This window comes from Sitodiplosis mosellana, unplaced genomic scaffold (genome assembly GCF_009176505.1).
Source record: "Sitodiplosis mosellana isolate CC-2019 unplaced genomic scaffold, AAFC_SMos_1.0 Smas_scaffold_6226, whole genome shotgun sequence".
NCBI lineage: Eukaryota > Metazoa > Arthropoda > Insecta > Diptera > Cecidomyiidae > Sitodiplosis > Sitodiplosis mosellana.
This window is the reverse complement of record NW_022601467.1, coordinates 17,688,226-17,708,421: the sequence shown is the minus strand read 5'-3', so window position 1 is coordinate 17,708,421 and position 20,196 is coordinate 17,688,226. Positions and strand designations below refer to the sequence as shown.

The 20,196-nt window shown below is 36.7% G+C and overlaps 2 protein-coding genes across 19 annotated transcripts; one reads left to right on the top strand and one right to left on the bottom strand.

Annotated features, from left to right (window-relative positions):
- Positions 1 to 4: 4 nt before the first annotated feature.
- LOC129578667 (WASH complex subunit 5) lies at positions 5 to 4,756 on the top strand. The gene is made up of 9 exons (XM_055467552.1): positions 5 to 294; positions 377 to 479; positions 578 to 769; positions 876 to 1,096; positions 1,184 to 2,873; positions 2,946 to 3,133; positions 3,267 to 3,716; positions 3,838 to 4,215; positions 4,296 to 4,756. The coding sequence occupies exons 1-9, from the start codon at positions 173 to 175 to the stop codon at positions 4,444 to 4,446; spliced, it is 3,495 nt and encodes a 1,164-aa protein (XP_055323527.1). The 5' UTR covers positions 5 to 172; the 3' UTR covers positions 4,447 to 4,756.
- On the bottom strand, positions 4,483 to 10,057 carry LOC129578668 (chromodomain Y-like protein 2). Of its 18 annotated transcripts, none has more exons than XM_055467569.1 (9): positions 9,347 to 9,672; positions 9,053 to 9,115; positions 8,893 to 8,970; positions 8,146 to 8,753; positions 6,626 to 8,028; positions 6,364 to 6,539; positions 6,078 to 6,288; positions 5,850 to 5,993; positions 4,483 to 5,685 (listed from the first exon to the last, which is right to left on the bottom strand). In XM_055467569.1, exons 4-9 carry the CDS (start codon positions 8,729 to 8,731, stop codon positions 5,548 to 5,550), a joined length of 2,658 nt encoding a protein of 885 aa, XP_055323544.1. In that variant the 5' UTR covers positions 8,732 to 8,753; positions 8,893 to 8,970; positions 9,053 to 9,115; positions 9,347 to 9,672; the 3' UTR covers positions 4,483 to 5,547. The 18 variants fall into 18 exon arrangements, with proteins under 18 accessions (XP_055323544.1, XP_055323540.1, XP_055323546.1 ...); XM_055467565.1 differs by having other exon boundaries at positions 8,897 to 8,970; XM_055467571.1 differs by lacking the exon at positions 9,347 to 9,672 and adding an exon at positions 9,201 to 9,225.
- Between the last annotated feature and the right edge of the window lie 10,139 nt (positions 10,058 to 20,196).

Sequence of the window (20,196 nt, the reverse complement as noted above, 5' to 3'; positions counted from 1 at the left end):
ACAACTGAAACGTCAAATCGAAACGCAGTGTCAAAACATTCACTGGTATGCTTTTTTCTACTTCTCTCTTTTGTTTTGATCTGTCCATCATTAATAGTTTACTAGTTGTTAATTTATTCAATGCAATACAAATTCGTAACGTGATTTTCATTCCATTCAAATATAAATAAAAATGACCGAGTTTTTAGCGGAAGATAATGTATGTGGTCAAAATTTATTACAAATTGTTGCATGCGGCAATGCAATCATTGCCGAAATTTTACGAGTCAAAGATTACATTCCAGAGTTGTATAGGTATGTTGATCGGTTGAATGGAATAGTTTTTTTTTTTATTGAAAATATGTGCAAATTTCACATTTTTCGAATGCAAAAATAGGTTTGAGAAGAAGCAAGACCAAGTGAAATATGCCGAAATCATCTTGGACTTTAGCTACTTCAAAATATCCGAAGCACAGGAGAAGAGAATCGAAGAGAGTTCTGTGAGTTGATGAACAAAACATGATTGAAGAGCAAAAAACTGGATTTGTTTAGCTTAAAATACAGAATCACTAAACATCTAATATTGATTTTCCATCAGGAGTTACAAGATCTTGATGAGGAAGTACGTGAAAACTACTTGGAAATTTTGACTCGATGCTATTTGGCGTTTGAGAGTGTCCATCAATATGTGGGCGATTTGAAGTTTTACATACATGAAGTCAATGAAGGCATGTACATTCAGCAGAGCTTGGAATCGATACTGCAAGATGGTGAAGGGAAACAGTTACTGGTACGTTGTGAATGGAAACTCTGAACATATTTTTGACATCAGATTAACGATGAAGAAAAAACCGTCGATTTCACTAATTGAAATTTGATATATACGCCCATTTCAGACGGAAGCCCTTTATTTGTATGGTGCCATGCTGTTGATTCTCGATATGCATATTCCGGGCATAGTGCGTGAACGAATCCTTGTGTCATACCATCGGTATGGCACCGGCAAAATCAACAGTGACAGCAATATTGAAGACATTTGTATGCTGTTGCGTTCGACCGGCTTCAGTAATGCGCCGGATGCAAAGCGAGTTTCAAACTATCCAGAAGAGTATTTTAGGTAAGAGAAGAGTGTTTCAGATTGGTCTCCTATGTTTGCATAGTCAGTTCAATCGCATTTACCTAATACCTGATTGAAATTCTACAGGCGCGTTGAATTGGATGAAATCTTCATCGAAATGATAATTGGGCGGCTTCGATCGGACGATATTTACAATCAAATTTCGGTCTATCCACTGCCAGAGCATCGATCGACTGCGTTAGCAAATCAAGCGGTCATGTTGTATGTTTGCCTATATTTTTCGCCACGCACGCTCCACCAACAGCAATCGCAAATGCGTGAAATTGTCGACAAATTCTTCTCGGACAATTGGATCGTTTCCATTTACATGGGAATCACTGTGAATTTAATCGACGCTTGGGAACCGTACAAAGCGGCCAAAGGTGCTCTATTAAATGTCATCGATACGAAACATATCAAAGAAATTGCCGTAAAACATTCGATGCAGCGGGAAAAATTGATTCAGAAAACGCGGACACTGTTGAAAGAAGGCATTGTCACACAGCAAATGCTCATCAAAAACATCACGAAAATTGTGAATTTGATCCGTGAATGCAATGTAACGATGCGATGGATGATGTTGCACACAAGTAAATCCACGTATGATTGCAGCCAGAATAAAAAGTGTAAGCAATATGAAAGTCAAGTGATCAACGACTCGGCATACAAATCGATTGAATTATTTGAGCTACTGCTGAATGTCAGTCAGTTGGAGTTTAAGGTGCGTGAAATAATCAAAGATGTTCTAACGGAAAAGGAATCACAATGGGATGCGTGTCGAAAAGAGGCGCACGAGCGATTGGCCGAATTGAGTGAAGTGTTTTCCGCATCGAATTCTCTGATGAAAATCAAGAAAAATGACGATTTAAAAAAATGGTTTGCCGACATTGCCAAAGAAGTGAGCGAATTATCCCATGAAAATGCCAACGTATCCGGCCGCAAGATTATCCAATTGATTCAGGCACTGGAACGCGTACAGGAATACCATAATCTCAATTCGAATATGCAAGTGAAACAGCATCTCATTGAAACGGACCAATATCTTCATCAAATGATTCAAACGATCAATATCAAAGAGGAGAATTTGATAAATTTACAAATTATCGGCGATCTGAGCTATGCTTGGATTACGATCGACAAATACACGGTGATCATGCAGGAAAGTGTGAAAAAGCAACCGAGTTTGGTGATAAAATTGCGTGCAACATTTTTGAAATTAGCTAGTGCCTTGGAAATTCCACTGTTGCGCATCAATCAAGCGCGTAGCGACGATTTGGAATCGGTATCACAATATTATAGCAATGAACTTGTCAATTATGTACGCAAAGTCATACAAATCATTCCAAAGACAATGTTTGAAATTCTGGCGAAAATTATCAACATTCAAACGGAAACGATGAAAGAGGTACCAACACGCCTCGATAAAGATAAGGTGCGCGAGTATGCACAGTTGGATGAACGGTTTGCAGTGGCCAAGAATACGTACGAAATATCCGTGTTTACCGAGGGTATTCTGCAAATGAAGAAAACTCTCGTTGGGGTCATAGAATTAGATCCAAAGCAATTGCTCGAAGATGGCATTCGCAAAGAATTGGTCAAACATCTGGCCGAATCACTTCACAATGGGCTGACTTTTAATGCGAAATCAAAGACGCCTGAGAAGGATTTAGTGGATAAATTAACGAATTTAGCCAAAATTATCGACGGTTACAAACGTTCATTCGAATATGTACAGGATTATTTGAATATTTATGGCTTTAAAATTTGGCAAGAAGAGGTTTGTATATTGCTTTGAATACACAACAATGGAATTTTTCATTCATCTTTTCCTTCTTGTTTCGGATTACAGATGTTTCGCATCATAAACTACAACGTCGAAAAGGAATGCAATACATTTTTGAGGAAGAAAGTGTTAGAGTGGCAGTCAGAATACCAGAGCACAAATATTCCAATACCCATATTTCCGCCAACTGATACAGTTTCGGTGAACTTTATCGGCCGATTGGCTGCCGAAATTTTACGGCACACAGATCCGAAGTAAGACGCTTTTTTCTTCGAAATTCATTTTTTCAATCTAAACTTTTTATTTTTCGAATAATCTTCCATTCTTCCTATCAAGTATCATGTTTACTTACTAAAATGGTTTCTCTTCTTTTTCACTTCCAAATAGAACCACGGTCTATATCGACGGAGTGTCATCGTGGTATGACTTCAAATCACACAAGAAACTGTTGCACATGAATGTGATGACAAAAATAATCGAAAGCGTCGAACCAGCTGGTTTGGTTGGGTTAGACAAGCTCTACTCGCATATGATAAAGTCGGATCTAGAGTCACTTCTAAACACATTGCAACACGGTATTTTGAATGATAAGGCAATGGCTGATATTATCAATTCGGTTAACAATGAAGCGTCCACGTCCACTTCAACTGTGCCTCAACCGATGAAATTTTACAACAATCACGTGTCAAAGTTTCTGAAAGCCACGCCAAAAATCCTTGATTTGGTACTAGCGATCGGTCAAAAGCAAATCATTCGCAAATACATCGCATTTGAGTTGAATTCCAGCTGTAAATTTAAATCGAAGAACCTGGAATCAGCCCTACGAACCATGAACGAGTGAGTTTCTTGAGTTTTACCCTTTTTTTCGTCGTTTGTATATTTGATGAAACATTTTTGTTTTTAAAACAATTTACGATAATCGAACTTTTATTGATGACTCTTGACTATTTCTCGTCAGTGCTTTGTTGGTTGAGCTAAAATCGCACGAATTGGATGCGCAAAAGCCGTGTCCGAGCGTTGAACTCTTGTGGAAGCTGAACATGTATCTCGAATGGGCTGGCATTTACAATCCCTACGAAAAGGTGTACATCGAAACGAAACATTTCCGGAATATGGCCACCGCAATGGTGCTGCTGAGCATTTCACAACTGTCGAAATTGAACTATGTGAAAAATATCTCGACTTTGGTTGGAAAGAAATTAGCCGAGCATATCGATGGTATTTCATTTGTTGTCGGTGTTATTACGGTGTTGAGACAATATCACGTCGAACTCATAGACATTTTCATCGATGAAATGGCTCAATATGTGGTTTCAATGGCCGATTACAATTTACCGTAAGATTAAAAATTGCTAAACTGGTTTTATTTCGTTGCATCGACGTTGACAATTGCTTTTTTTCCGTATATTATTTCAGATTGAAGAAAGAAATTGGAGCCGAAGCCTACATCGCGTTGCATTTTCTATTCAAATTCGCTGAATGTGCTCAAATTACGCGAGAGGTGTTGGAGAAATACATCCCCGAAATGCTGCTCAATGAATTGGAACGCCTGGCGAATAAAATCTAATTTATTTTTCTTTCAAATGAATTAAATGACATTTACTTCGTTTTAATGATTTTAATTTGATTTTATTGTTTTTTTCTTGCTTTTCGAATTTAATCGGCTCGAATGAATGAGATCCGATCCATATAAAAATGTGCCACGAATAATGTGTAACAAAATAACATGTTTACCCATTGTAAAGTGAGGAATAAAACACAATTTTCATTTTTTTATCTGTGTCATTCGAATTAAATGTGATTTTGAATGGAAGCAATTTTATGTTAAACCAAAGGAAGAATTAAAGAGAACAAAATTTGTACGATTTTGAAAATCATTCCTATCTAGTATTCTTTGCACTTGGAAAATGAATAACATTTTCGTTTGTTGTATTTGTGTTTTGTTTTGGATTCAATTTTGTAGGGTTTTCTTTTCGTCTCAAAATGGGTTTGTGTCGAATTTATCCTCTGATCATTAACGAATTGCAATTAAAATTAAATTGGTTTCAATAGGATGTTGCTGTTGTTGTTGTTTTTTTCTTGTGTGAATTTGTCAATCCCTGAACGGTGTGAATGCGATTCTAATATTACGTTTCAATAGCTAACATCGAGCTTCGAATTCAATTCATTTAACATTATTAATTTGACACTTGTTTCTGTTTAAATGTGAAGACATAAATCAATTACGCCATAACAAAATGGTTGAGTTCGTTCATTGTGAATATTTCTGTCTCTTATTTCATCGTTATTTTGACAACGCTCCAGTCGAACGTTGAACACTAAATAAACTTAAGGCCACTTCAACATATCTACTACCTATACGTAGTTTTCTTCAACTTTCTTCTGTTTCAACTAAAATAAATGTATCTCTCTGTTTTCTCTAATAATCTAGTATATACGTATAAACTTCGTAACTTAGAAAAAACTTTTCTCTTCTTAAAACGATAAGCTCAAAATGTTAAATGAATGATAGTCAAGTTCAAGAGGGAAGAAAAAAAAATTAATAGAAGATGGAAATCAAATCTGTCTATATATTAAGAATGCAATGTGAAGAAATGTATGGTTTTTGTAGTGCTGGCCGGCAATTGTTGCCGACGCGCGCGCGCATAAATCGTATCGATTTAATAAACTATTGTTGTGCTTTGATTTTCTCCACAAAATCCGATTTCGTCCACTGTTGCAACAATTGCTTTTGCTCGATTTTCAACGAGTCTTTCAGCTTCGGAAGCACATTTTGTTGCTGAATCAGTCTGAACGTTTCCAATACCTGGTTGAAGAAGATGAAACATTTTTGTAGAACAATTATCATCGGTTCAATGACTTTTCTATTTGTAAATTGAATGATCACGAATAAGGTGCAAATGTGTATTTCTTTTAAATGGATAAAAGAGAGAGTTTTAGAGAGAAAATTTGAATGGAGTAGTGACTCACCAAAGACGATTTCGTGGCCAATTTGTCGCATTCAATCAGAACGCGTTGATCGGCTGTTCCTTCTTTAAGTACCTGGGTTACGATTTTGCAATCTTTGGCCTCTTCTGCGTCCATCACTTCGTTTAAAAATAACAGCTTGGCTTTCTGTTTGGGGAAGAGGAACATATTGATTATATCATCTGTATTGTCAATGAATACTTGTTAAAAATCATTCAAATTGTTACTTACGGCATTGTAGTCAATTTTATCGGTTGCTGATAACAAAGCGGTTCCTTCGATTATCTCACCATAATCTTGAACTGTTGCACTGAATGAAGCGCCACTTTCGGCCCAAACAACATCAAACAGTGGTAATATTCTTGCACCCAAACCATTTACCAGACCCTTCACATAAACCATAAATGGCTTTTTGAATGCGGCCAACACTTGGATGAAATTACTGTTTAACCGAAAGAAACAAACAAACAGAACATTAAATTTTGAAAATGAAATAAGTTGAAAAGGTCAGACTCACTTTAGCTTCTTTGCCAAATCCAATGCAGAAGTGCGTCGTTTTTCACCCGTTGATTGCACAAGAGACGAATAGTCAACACCACCACAGAAATTGTCAGCGGACGATGTTAACAACACCAATTTTGTCGTTTTATCACTTTCCAGCGAATGTAAGGCTGTCTCGATTTCTTTCAACATCTTTGAGAAAATGATGGAATTATTTTCAAAAATGTTTCCCCTTGAAAAACGAAACGAAAAAAGAAAACAAAACAATTCACACAAACCTGTACAGTAAGCAAAGACTTTGAATCGGTTGCGTCTGGTTGGAGGATGATTTGTGTGAAATTTTCGTAACGACACAATGAAATCTGTGTGAATGATGCGTCTTTGTCGTTGCCATTTTCCAATTTGATGGGTAGCGCAGCGAAATCGACATTTTCATCGGATTTGGCATTTTTGATTGCTTTATGGTTCGTGAACACGTCATTGACAACGACACCGGAATTTTTGGCCTCATCAAAACTGGTCGGATACTTTGGTTCAGCATCGGGTTTTCCAATTTTCTTGGCTCGTGGTCGGGCAAACTCAAAGTTCTTGTCTTTGTTAGAGCGCGGTCGTTTGTTGGGTGGCATTTCTGGCTCGTGATCATTGTCAACGCCATCAAAATCGCCAACATATGGTGCATTTGGCAAATCAATACTTGTACGATTCAGGCTGGCCCCGCTGGAATATGAACTGTTTGATCGTCGTCGAATGATCATACAGTCGTCGGGACGAGATTTATAAATGTAATCCCATGAGTCGGACGTTTTTGAACCACGTTTTTTGCCAGCGGCACCACCAACACCACTTTTTGGTGTAACATTTTTTTTGTTTGCATTCTGTGGTTGTTTCTGTGGACTTGGCTCTTTGGCCTCTTTTACCTTGGTCGCCTTTGCCTTGGCTGTCACTGGTGTTGTACTTTGTACATTGCACGGTTCGACTTTGATCGCTTTTGCACGTGGAATTTTGCTTGGACTTGTGCCATCGATTGCCTTGACATTATTGTTGTTGCCCTGGTGCAATGAGTTCAACATGTTTGCCGCACCTTCATCACCCAGCAATTTGTCAATTTCCGAGGTTTTCTTCTTTTTCGGTGCCGGAACTGAAGGCAATGTCACTTCTTCAGTTAGCGATTCATTCCCTTCCGATGGTTCGGAGTCTTTCTTCTTGCGCGGTCTCTTTGCCGGTCCAGCTCCGGATGTGTGCGCCAGGCTTGCGTAATTGATGGCCGTTTCGGGCGCATCTGGGTCCCAGATAATTTTCTTTTTTATAATTCGTGAACGTCGGAATGTTGGTTCGGTTGGCTCAACAATTGCTTGCTTTTTCTGCGGCCGAATTTCAACAACGATTTCCGTTTCGGTCGCTTCATCCTGCTTACCCTCATCCCAATCGGATACCAATGAATTGACCAATGCCACACACTTCGGTTTTTTCGCCAATCGTGCTTCGCGTGCCGCCTTCACCGATGGATTGAGCTTTGGACGGCCTTTCTTCTTTTTCGGCAAACTCATAATTTGCTCCATGGCGATTTCACGCTCTTCTTCAGCCGTCAATACTAATTTCTGTTCACCGTTCGTGTTTCCACTCGACAGCGACAGCTCGTAATGTGCCACCGATGCATTGGCCGATCCATTATCATCGCCCTCTAAAATAGCAATTAAATCATCACTGTTAGCTAACGGAGTTTTTATATGATTTATTATAAGCGGCGATATAGCACTGGCATCTGATGTTATTAATTCTCTTGGAATTTCAATGGTACCTGCAGATGGTGTTGGAATCGGTTTGTTTGGCGTCACAATCGAATCATTTTGAACGGTTTTGTTGTTCATTTTTGGCGTTTGCATTTTTGTTCGCACATCATTTGCTAGAGCAGCGATTTGTGTGGGCTTCCGATACGTCACCGGTTTTACCGCCACTTCACTCTCTTTATTCTCTTCATCTTCGTTTACCACTTCGAGTAAGATCGGTTCCTCTTCGAATTCATCTTCTTCCGTTTCGATGGGACAAATTTCGATTTCTTCGGAATCGTTTGGCTGTGCCGGTTTCTTGACCGTTTCCAATGTGGTCAATGTTTTGTTTGGAAAATCATCATCGTTGAATGGATGACTTCCAGTGATTTCGCGTTTGATTGCTTTGGCCGATGGTACGGGTGCACTGTGCTCATCTAAATCTTCATTGAAATCTTGTGCGATTTCGTCGGCAATGGATTTATTCTGTGTTTCATTAGTACACAACGTGTCTTCGCTCAGACCACTGTATTCCAATTTGCTGGTATCACCATTTGTAGCACTTTCATCGTGCTCTTTTGGTGTTTCAACTATCTTCTCTCCGGCTACCTTCGCCATTGCTGTATAGTGGCACACAACTCTAAATACAACCCGAACGAGAGAGAAAGAGAGAGAGAGAGAGAGAGAGAGAGAGAGAGAGAGAGAAAAAAAACAAAAGAAACAAGAAAATTGCAAATGTCAGCAAATAAACTTCATTAAAAATCAATTAGTTAGTGCACCTACTAATCTGTCACAGAAAATAAAATCCCAACCAAATTGACTGATTGGCTGTCTTGAGCAAATCAGAAACACAGAAACTACAACAACAATTTAAAAAAGAAAATTGTGCTGATTATGAATATTTCAATAAGTTGATGTGACCGAGCTCAGCAAACGTACAGAATCGATTGTGTGTCGTATTTTCAAACATAAATTAAGCTAAAACTGCATCGACATGACAATCTACACAGATAAAAGAGAAAACGTAAGAAAACAATTCGATGCATGAGACATGGCCTATTCAATAGCCGAAAAAAAAAACACGCACACACACATTAACTACACCAACCAATCTAAATGACAAATAGAAACTATTATGCTGTTTGTGCGGTAGAGAACGAGCGAGAACGATAGAGAGACAGAAACATTCAACTAAATAATAAATAACACCGTAATAATTTTATTCTTGCTCACTTTTCTCGTGTATCTGTAGCAAAATGAGAGAAAAAAATCCACCGAATTGAATTCGCATCAAAGCAACTAAAGAACATACGCAGTCGCAGTCGCACTAACTCAATTCCAAATGTTTAGCCAGGCAGCCAGCCACAATATACCCGATTACGCACACACTCAGACACACAATACCACTGCACTGGTGTTTGGTAGGCGCACTCTTATCTCTGCTATTCAGTCGCAGTCATATTCATAATTTCTACTTTGGCTTGTGTACACTTCGCTGAATCGGTACGCGTACTTATTATTATAACGGGACCAATTTACACAATTTCTTGTGCACTTACCGACGGGACAAATGTCGGCGAGAGAGTAAAAATAATGGATTTTCTTGACCAAAATGGAACCATCCAAATTAATGCAACACACATTCAATTAATCTATTTATATTTTTTTTAATACAAACGCCTCAAATTTTTACCTTGTTCGAATACGTTGTGTTGATTTAATTTGAGTTGGACACTTCTTCACTGCGTATGACTTATGCTCTGAACGAAAGAAGAAAAAAAACTATTGAAATGAAATGTGTATGTGCAAATTAACCGAACACAAATTGATATGTCGACGGCTTCAGACTCACTAAATTGAACCATCGGTATTTTTTTTCTTTCAGATGCACACACATGCACAATTCAACGGAACAGAACGCATTCATACGCAACCGATGAGAATGACTTGAAGTTGGTGTTTTGTGAGTTGTTTTTCTTCGTCGCACTTTTAGAAACGTCAACATCAACAATCCATGACAACGAATGAACTTTGGTTTATACACTTTGACGTGTTTGTCGGTTGACAGGTTTGAAAGCTCAATGTGTTTTGAATTTTTCGGGCCAGGAATGCATTTTAGGGGTTTTGGTGATTATTTTACTAGACACAGAAAACTGTTGAAATGTGAACCATCATAATGGGTGTTTGTAAACACGAACATACACAATTTCATCAAATCATTGCTTAAGCCATATGTAATTGGACATGGAATTGTGCACAATTTCCAAAAAGCTAACCAATTAGTCCATGATTAAAATATGTTTATATCGAAAAATATCGCGCGGTTACGTAATAAATTCACTTTTTGGTCATTTTCAGAGAATTTGTGGCTGTTTATCAACCATTTTATAATTTCGACAAAACAAGTAAAGATTTGCTCATTTATTTCGGCGTCCTTGATTAAACTGGGAGCAATAAATCTCTGATCGAATATGTCGCATAATTATTTTCACCATTGAAAATTATTGATTCTTCTGGTCGAACTGTTATCTATTCTGAATTCGTTATTGTTATCCAGTTTAGCAAAGAAGAGAGTTCTGAGTGTTTTTTAGCACTACATGAAATGTAGAGCTACAAATCTGCTTTTTTTTTTGTCTAGATACTTTTTGAGTGTTGAAACAAATTATGGTGAATTTGAATTTTATGCTCATATTTTTTATTTAATTTAAAACAGTGGCAGTAACGACAAATAGGTGCATAATATCTCAAAGCGCCAATCAAATTGTTATTATCAAATGTTGTTTAAAAATTACATTAATTTTTCGTATAATATTTTCTGTGTCTTGAACAGAATTAAAGTGATTTTAGATTCAATGCTCATATTTTTTATTTAATAACCAGAGGCAGTATATTTCAAAAAAGAAATAAAACCAAGATCTTGTAATTCATTTTGCAAATAAATATATTACTTCAAAGTTACTTTGATGAAATACATTTCATGTAGTGCGCCAAAAAATAGTTTGTTGTGAAACAACAAAATAGATTAAGTAACTAAAAACTCAAGAACGCAGATCGGAGCGAAGCGAAGCTCTGCGGTCTTGTTTTACTGCTTCATTGGACAATGTGTACAATGAAACGTTTTTTTTTTTTTGGTGACAATTGTTGTATATTCGGAAAAGCCGTCAATCCAAAAGGCTTCCCCTAAACTTCAAAACCAAACCACTATTCAACTGAAGTTTATGGATAAATGGCACATGCATCATGAATATATACATATATAAATTGAAGAAGTAGATAAGAATGTAGGTGCATTTGCGCGACTCAATTAATTTGCATAAAATGCGCCGTAATAAATTGACCACGATATATTGACCACCCAAGAATATATAAAACCTAGGTCGGTCGACTATCGCTTCTGTGCCTTTAAATTGAAGTGCATTTCATTCAAAGCAAAATCAATTTAGCCCACTCAAACCAATGGGTGATTTTTTTTTCTACTGTTACTCTTCGCCCATGCAAAATTATCATTTGTCTAGAACTGGATGTGTGTATGTGTGTGTGTGTGTGTGTGTGTATTCCTAAGACCGTTATGCAAGCCAGGCAATAGGGAAAAACCTACACAATTTTAATACACAATCCATAAGTTGGTAAGAACTTTGATGTCAAATTAAAAGTGGCGCATATTAGGATGCATTAACTTCAGCACGCGGTAAGTAATTGCAAGCTAACCGACGATAAGATAAGCTGAATGTCTGTGTGTGTATTTGTATATAAATAACAAATAACTTGAGCAAAATGAATTAAAATTCCAGACGGCAAAACTGGGCCGATGAAACAAAGAAAGAGACGGACAGACAGACTGTGAGAGAGAGAGAGAGAAAATATGCTCAATGTCGAAAATAAAACGAGCCGAGTGCAGACCAAATGAATTGGTAGCGAAAGATAAACGACGAGCAATATCACTCACGATGCAGTTTGTAAAGGTAAAGTGATTTCGGTTGACGTTTCGCCATCGAACCACATTCTTCGACTATTCATTTTGAGTTCGCTATCAATTTCGATGACATTTTAATTGGTATTTACGTTAAATATGCTTTTGGCGGTGCTTTTTCATGGACATATTCGGCTCTTATTATTCTTTCCCTCACTCTCACTCTTTCTCTTTCACTGTCTATTTCCTTCTTTTTCTCTGTCTCTTTTTTCGATTGAATTCAATATCAACCGAAATATGACGGGCGAGAACGAAACGCGCGAAATGTGCGAAACATAAAAAAAGTCAAATGTTTTACGCACATACATACTCGCGCGCCGTTGAATAGAGACAATTTTATGAATCGTGAAAATTAATTCTCAAGACAGTCATAAAATAATTTGGCCATAATTTACAATTTAATGATCATAATGCTGTGAGCATTGCAACTGGTTGTATTACCATTGCAACAATGTCTGTTGTGGATTTGTTTTGTTTTGGTTGCATTTTTTTCTTCTTTCATTGTTAGAAAAATCTACTAGTTAAAGTGCATGTACAATGTACATCTCGTCGCAGGCGAATCCAGCGTTGGCTGAACCAAAAGATCGATGGTTTCAGGCGTCTTGACTGACTATACATGGAATAATCACTTTGATATGAGCTGGTATGGTTTTGCACGCTTGTATGGAATGACCAGTAATATACTATGTTATAATTTTAATCTGTTTGATTTACTCATTAACATTTTAAAAAGATGGTGTGCTTATCTTAAAAGCTTTTAGAATATTATTGCTTATGTTAAAACATTTATATTATTCATTCATTTTCGTTGGACGCGTATGCGTGTTTGTGTGTGTGTGTGTGAGAGAGTGTGAGTGAGTATGTGTTTACAGTCTCGTTCGCTCCTTGACGATATGTGCGCTTATTGAGCTTGGGCGACATAAGCGCACTTTTTTATGTCGATGTTATCGGTCTATTTGGTTTCTCGCAAATTAATAAAATGTTCCGTTCGGTCGGTCTTTTGCTTTTTTCATTTGTTTTCCGTCTTGATACGACGCTATGGATATTTTACCATTTGGTGGAGTGCCAGAGTTCTTCATCTTCTTCTCGTCGAGAGAGAGAGAGAGAGAGAGAGAGAGATAGTGAAAAGTGATTCATTTCGAAGCAACATGAACACCAACATATGTTTAAAGTGGGTCTGCATGAAATTCTGACACTCATTTGACGTTTCCAACTGTAGTTAGTGGCTGTCGTTGTGCAATTTGTTTTCACCATCGCGCGCGACTCAGACAATTTCCTTACCTTTGCTTAGGCGCATTCATTTAAATTTCCGACGCCGCATGCACCTTCGCGTGCAAAGACAAATATAAACCAAACATAAAAATTAATGAAAAAATGAACGTGAAAAATATAAGTTAAATTGAAAACGTGATTTTTTACTTAAACTTACTTTTCTGCCAACTTTTCCATCCAATGGCCCAAAAATACAGAAAGAGATTGCAAATGCATCGACAGAAAAAGAACAGTAACAATAAAAAAAAAATGACGAGCCTATCATACGCGAATCAATTTTCGGCGAGTGAAAGAGATATTTGAACGACCTTAATATCGTTAAATGTTTACGCTCCTTAATACGTATTTAAAGAAGAAGAAGAAGAAGGAGAAGAGAGAAAAGTCGAGCAGATTATTGCCTAAATTTAAGTGCAATTTAATTAGCCAATATATTTTAAATATATTTCTGAACTGATTAAAAGCAATAACAACAAGAACAACAGCAACGACCACAACCAAATGCATTTGGCCGGTGAGATATTTCAATAAAAGCATAGCCGAACACGACTATAATTCAAATCAAATAAAAGCCGTAAACGAGGATTATATGCCATGGCTGTGACAATAACAGCCCAAGAATGAAAAGAACTGAGAGACAAACCACGAATGAGATATGAAAAGTCAAAATAAAGGCGAGTTAAACGATTTTCGCTAAAAAGAAATGGCATAATGCTGATTTAAAATGCATCATACAGACAATCGCGTCAGTTCGATTAACACGGTTCACAATTAAAAAAAAATATATTCGTTTGCCTTTTAATATTTATTTTGGAGTTGATTACACTTTCTGGGCTGGTTGTTGACAGTTTTGAAAACGAGCGAAACGATACGGGTTTTAATAAAATGTTCATTTATTAAATGGTATTTAATGCAAATGGCACATTGGATGATCGAACAGAGAAAACAAAGTGTGTTAAGACGTGAAACGACGATAGCAGCAATCGTTTGAAGAGCCTGGAAATTTGGCGACCAACACCGTTTCGGAATTAGGTATTAATTTTTATTTATTTGTTCACCTCGATTATTGAAATGGATGAACAATTCCGAGTAACAAACCATAATCAAACACAATTTACATTGTGTGTGTGTGTGTGTGTGTGTGTGTGTGTGTGTGATTGGTTCAATTCCAGCCATTGTTGAACGCAATGTGGTGTAATTATTTAACATGGTTTTTAATACAGCTGCGGAAATGGAATGCTATTTCAACCAATGGCCGTTTTGTTATTCGTTTTTTTTTCGTCTTTTTCGGTTCAATAATAATTTGTGTTTCGAAATTAGTCGAATTCGGGAGAGTATTGGTGTCTAATGCAACACCGATGAATGTGTGCACGGAAATGTAGGGGACGTCGAGTTCTGAAAGTCAAATGAATATACATTAATTATTCAATATAGGAAGAAAAAAAAAACGATATTAAGAGTGTTTATGTAACGCAACAATAATCCGTTACTTCCCCCGTCACACCTTCATCCAACAACCATATGCAATGCAATTCGATGATAAAACCAACTGCGTTGAACAAAAATACCGAAATGATATTACTCCAGCCGAAGCGAATGAAAGAAAAAAAAAATTAGAACAATACTCAATTACTCCATGCCCTGAATGTCCGTGCTATGTGACTGTGATATTTATTCATTTTATCAGAATCTTCAATTTGATTTTAGCATTAATGTACCGAATGTTAATCAAAAAAATTAAGGTCATTAAGAGCGAACAACATATGAAAGTGGTTAATAGTTAGGTATGGATTTATGGTTTATTCTCCTTGTTTTTTCTTATCTAAAACATAATTGTAATTCATCGAATGTTTCACTTATCGGTATCCGAAAGTTGGACACAATAATTTTGGCTCATTTTTTTTACGAAGACGAGTTAATCGAAGCCAATGAGCGTTGAGCAAGTAGCAAATCGATTGAATCGAGAATTGAGAATTACCAACATGATGGCATGACCATTGATTATGTGTATGTGTTTATCAGAGATAGAAAATCAGACCAAATTTCATTTCGTTCGATTGAATGCAAAATATCAATTATAAATGTGTTCTTCTTTCTCGATCACATTATTTATTGATTGCTTGACCATTAACTAACCAATCACTAGAATGAAGAGAGAAAAAGGTATTTTAAAATGAATATCCGATTGCTAATTATTATCAATTCAGTACAGGACCATTTTCATGAAGTGACAACCACGATCCATGTCCGCATTTAATGCATTCATTCAAATTAATTTTCGGAGTGCTTCCATTTGGATATTGGGGTGTAGCAACCTGTACTGAAATTGAACGTCCTAAATGTGTGGGAGGATTCACGGTGCAAAGAAAGAATGAAGTCAACGATTTTAAAGCAATTGAGATACGTTGATTCGATTGAAATCACAATTGAATTCTAAAAGGGGTATCGGTTTTGTCATTAACATTTCATAAGCAACGCTTGTCACACACTGAATAACCCTTGAATTTTGTATGTCGCTGCACTTTTTCGACTTTAAAAGTGAAAAAAAAAACATTTTTCTACAAGTTTTTGCTTTAAAAGACGTTTTTTTTTTCAGTGCTCACAGTTGAACCTCGAATAGCATTTCTTCATGCCGATTGAATGGCTAACAAATACTCACACTTAGCTAGAGAGAATGGAAAAAAAATCCAGTACATTTTGAAATGATTGGTTAACGTTTTGGGCGCATCACTTTTCGACTTCTTCATTTTGTCGTAAACACTTAATGGACTTTCTATAAATCGACCGATTTAGCATTTCGTTCTTTGCATCGTATAGACGTTGTGTCATCATAAATAATTCACGTTAAATTAAGTGGATGAAGTTGGCTTTAATTCAATTCCGATCCCATTCAAGCACACATATTTTACTTGCAATGGCATTTGTCTCGTTCACGCTTCCGCTCCCTCTTTTTCTCTCTTCCTTTCTGTGTCTCTATCTCGTACTCTTTAAACGCTTGGACCGAAAGTCAAGCACTGGCAACACACAATATAGTGCTCGAAATGAAATATTTCAGATTCATATATATTTTTGTTATCACCTAGTCAATGGATGTGGGGACATTTGAAACCAGAGATTACTATGAGATATTTTTACTCATATGGGTTAGAAATATCGCATAAAAATATCAGATATTTTTCATGCGTTGCGTTGTTGTAACGCATCTGCAGTACAAAATTCATATTCCTTTCTGCGTGCCAAGTCAATTTTGCTGAATTCGGCTCGGATCAGTCTCAAATTCGACTTGGCACGCAGAAAGGAATATGAATTTTGTACTGAAGATGCGTTACATCAACGCAACGCATGAAAAATATCTGATATTTTTATGCGATATTTCTATCCCATATGAATAAAAATATCTCATAGTAATCTCTGTTTGAAACATTTGAAAAAATTCACTCTAACATTCAATGGCCATTTATAGAACTTCGGATTGTTGATTGGTAATAGCTTTTCGGTTTTCATTTTCTCCTTTTTCGCATCCAAATTTTCCAATGTTGATCTAAGTTTTTATGCAGGCAAGTTTACTGCTACAAAACTCAATCAAAATAATAATTAATTGTCCTTAAATCTTTAAACATCACTTTTGATTCAGTGGGAAACAAATGGAAAATTCAACGTCAAAAGGTTTCAATCCAGTCAAAGAAATCGATAAGAATGAATTCGTAATAAACGGAGAAAAGTTTATATGCAATCGAATTTAAGGAAATTATTAATTTATTGACAGGAAGTATGAGAAATGGTAACTGTGATTAAAATTCCTGATCCAATCCTTGAGCTACCAAACACGCATTCGTTGCGATCGACCCAAATACGATTCGAAAAACTGCGGCAGGTTTGATGAGTGCGTATGAAGTTATGACTATAATTTCGAGAAAAAGATGACTCAATTACCCAATGAAAAAGGCAATGATCTCGTATCATTCAAATCGGACAAACGGGCATCCGAAACAAAACGAAAAAAAATCAACCAATTCGTAGGTAAACAAATGACATACATATTGACGCACACGCACATTTCATCCGTTGAACGGAAGTTGTGGTCAAATTAGACATGATACTTTGTGATGTGCCAACGATAGAAAAACAGAGGCCTAGATGGATCATATCTCTTTTGACCATCCGCATGCTACCATCCGAAGAGAGAGAGAGCATATGGTCAAAAATGAAGTTGAGATATTAGTAATCGTTGGATTGGTCAACGAAATGTCGAAGAGAAAGAAACAAAACAACATACACAAACACAACAAAAGACCACCAAAACTGATCGCACCTGAGAGACAAGAACGATGACAAAATGTTACTTATTATCTAAATTAGCTTCGTCTCTAAGTGTGTTTCTTGTATCTCTCTTGTTTGCCTTGTCTCTCGCTTCATTCAATCTTCGGTGTGGTTTCGTTGTTTATTTATTTCATTTTTTTTGCCCGTTTGTGCCTTTCGTTCTATGATTGCTTTTTCGTTAGTGTTATTTTGAATGTTGATGTTGTTGTCTTTTTGTTACAATTTTTTTTTTCGTTTTCGGTCCCATTAGATATACTTAAGAAGGAGAAATGGAGGGAAAGGGAGAGAGAATAAAAGCTGTTGAATGATTTAAAATTGAGAAGAAGATAAAAAATAAAATCATAATTTATTGTACAAGAAGATTGAATGAGTCATTTAAATAATTCCCTGTTGTGGAATTTTAGCCTCACATTAATCAATCTCGTCGAGAAAATGATAGAATATCCAACACACGTTTATTTGGATGGAATTTGGCCCATTTCGCATAATGATGCCGGCGAATCACTTGAACTTTTCTTGAAGTGTTGCCAATTATACGAAGCGTAATTTTCGCACTTTTACCCGACAATTGAATCATTTCCGACTTTAATAGGAAACCAGAGGATGGTCGAGCAACAGTTCTGCACGGTATCGCAGTGTGTATGCTTGTGCGAGTGTTTGAGTGTGAAAAATTGGAGTTGAAAATTTTTGGAAAGAGAAATATTACCTGAACATTTCTATCAATATTTTAAAGTATTCGTTTTATGCTCGGCACAATTGTGCATTGGCCATCCCCCCCCCCCCCCCCGAATAATTGAGGCGCATAAAATCGTACTAATCGTGCACAGTGGAATATATCAAGTTATTCGATTAAAATGAACAAGGCAAAAACAAGACGCATATTCCGCTGTGTTCGCACAATCGCTATGTGATTTATAGCCATTTTGCTCGGCTTTTGAACTTTTTCGTGCGTATCAATTCGGGCTCCACCAATCCCATCCACTACAAGCACTTGCGTTTCATTTCGTTTCGTTTCGTTTGTTTGCATGAAATGCAAATTAATTTTCATGCGATGGCATTTGTTATTGTTTTTCATTGGAAGGCATCACAGCTAGTTTACTCTGTGATTCTATTTTCCGATTGGATTATTTTATCAATGTGTTAGAACGGTCGTGTCTTTTTTATTTTCAAACTAGGAGTGTGTCCAAATACGGCTCTTCCGCAATTGAACATAGCTTTGCTCCAAACAAACACGACGAAAAAAAAAACACGAACGGCCAAAAAAATTATCCAAATATCTATCTACTGTGTTACGTACGGCCACGTATTACATGCACCAAATAGACGTCTTTTAAAATTTATTACCATGTTAGCGTGCGCTTAAACTTTGCTCTCTCTCTCTCTCTCTCTCTCCGCCACTTTAACAAACGCAAACGTTTCAAGATGAAAATGAATGAACTGGTAATGAAGACCAACAACAGCAGCAACAACAACAACAAAATAAACACCACCAACAGCACTAGCAATTCAGAAACATTACATTGAAACGCGAACACAAACAAAACAACAAAAACAAATCGACTCTCAAAAACACACTCACACACACACGCCATTATTAATGCCGCACACTTCCAAAAGACTTTCATCTCGGGGCTTTGATTTAATAAACAAGGAAATTTTTGGAAAAGAGTAAATTTTATTTATTGCACCATATAAATTACAAAAAAGATAATGTGCCAAGATTTATGCCCTTGTCATCAATTGGTAAAACGTGTGTTTTGCGAAAATATTGCCGTCGATCTCATTTTTGATAGTTAATATTTTATCAGGGATAACGTGAGCTTAACAATTTTTGCTGGCTCCATTTTAGATGTGCGAGCGAAAGGGTGTGTGTGTGTGTATGCGAGAGAGGGATAAAGGTACAAAGTGAGGAGCGAGTGTGAGAGAAAGAGTGAGAGAAAGAGGATGCAAAATAGGTAGAGTGGAAAGGCAAGCCGGAAAGTCAAGCAATGTCAGCGTTTGCGAGCAAAACTGGCATAAACGCTGTCTCTGGAGAGCAATTTCAATTGAAATTTTACAATAAAACTGAAACATCACAATGAAATGAAACGATTAATCATTCTATCGCATTGATTCTAGTGTTTCATTTACCCAACTCATTTGTTTATTTTTGTTGTTATCAATCTAACAAAATGCTATGATGGAAACGGCATTGAAAACAGTGTTGACCAGGTAAAAGTGAGAGAGAGGGAGAGAAAGGGACAGAGTGAGCAGAAAAGTCGTCAACTTTCTCATTGCAATGGCAATTTTAATTACAAGATTTTTTTATTTGGTTTTCATTTGTCCGAATGCACATTCGATATCCGCCAATCACACAGCCACACAGTTCAAGTCATTTGTGATTGATCCGAGTGGAACTTAAGTGTTTTACACAGCCGTTGCATCGGTCGATGCATTATTTCTCGAAAAATTCAATTTGAAAAACCGATTTCCACGCTGCTTCAATTTCATTGTGGTGTTTGTGTTTTTTTTCGTATATTTAAAG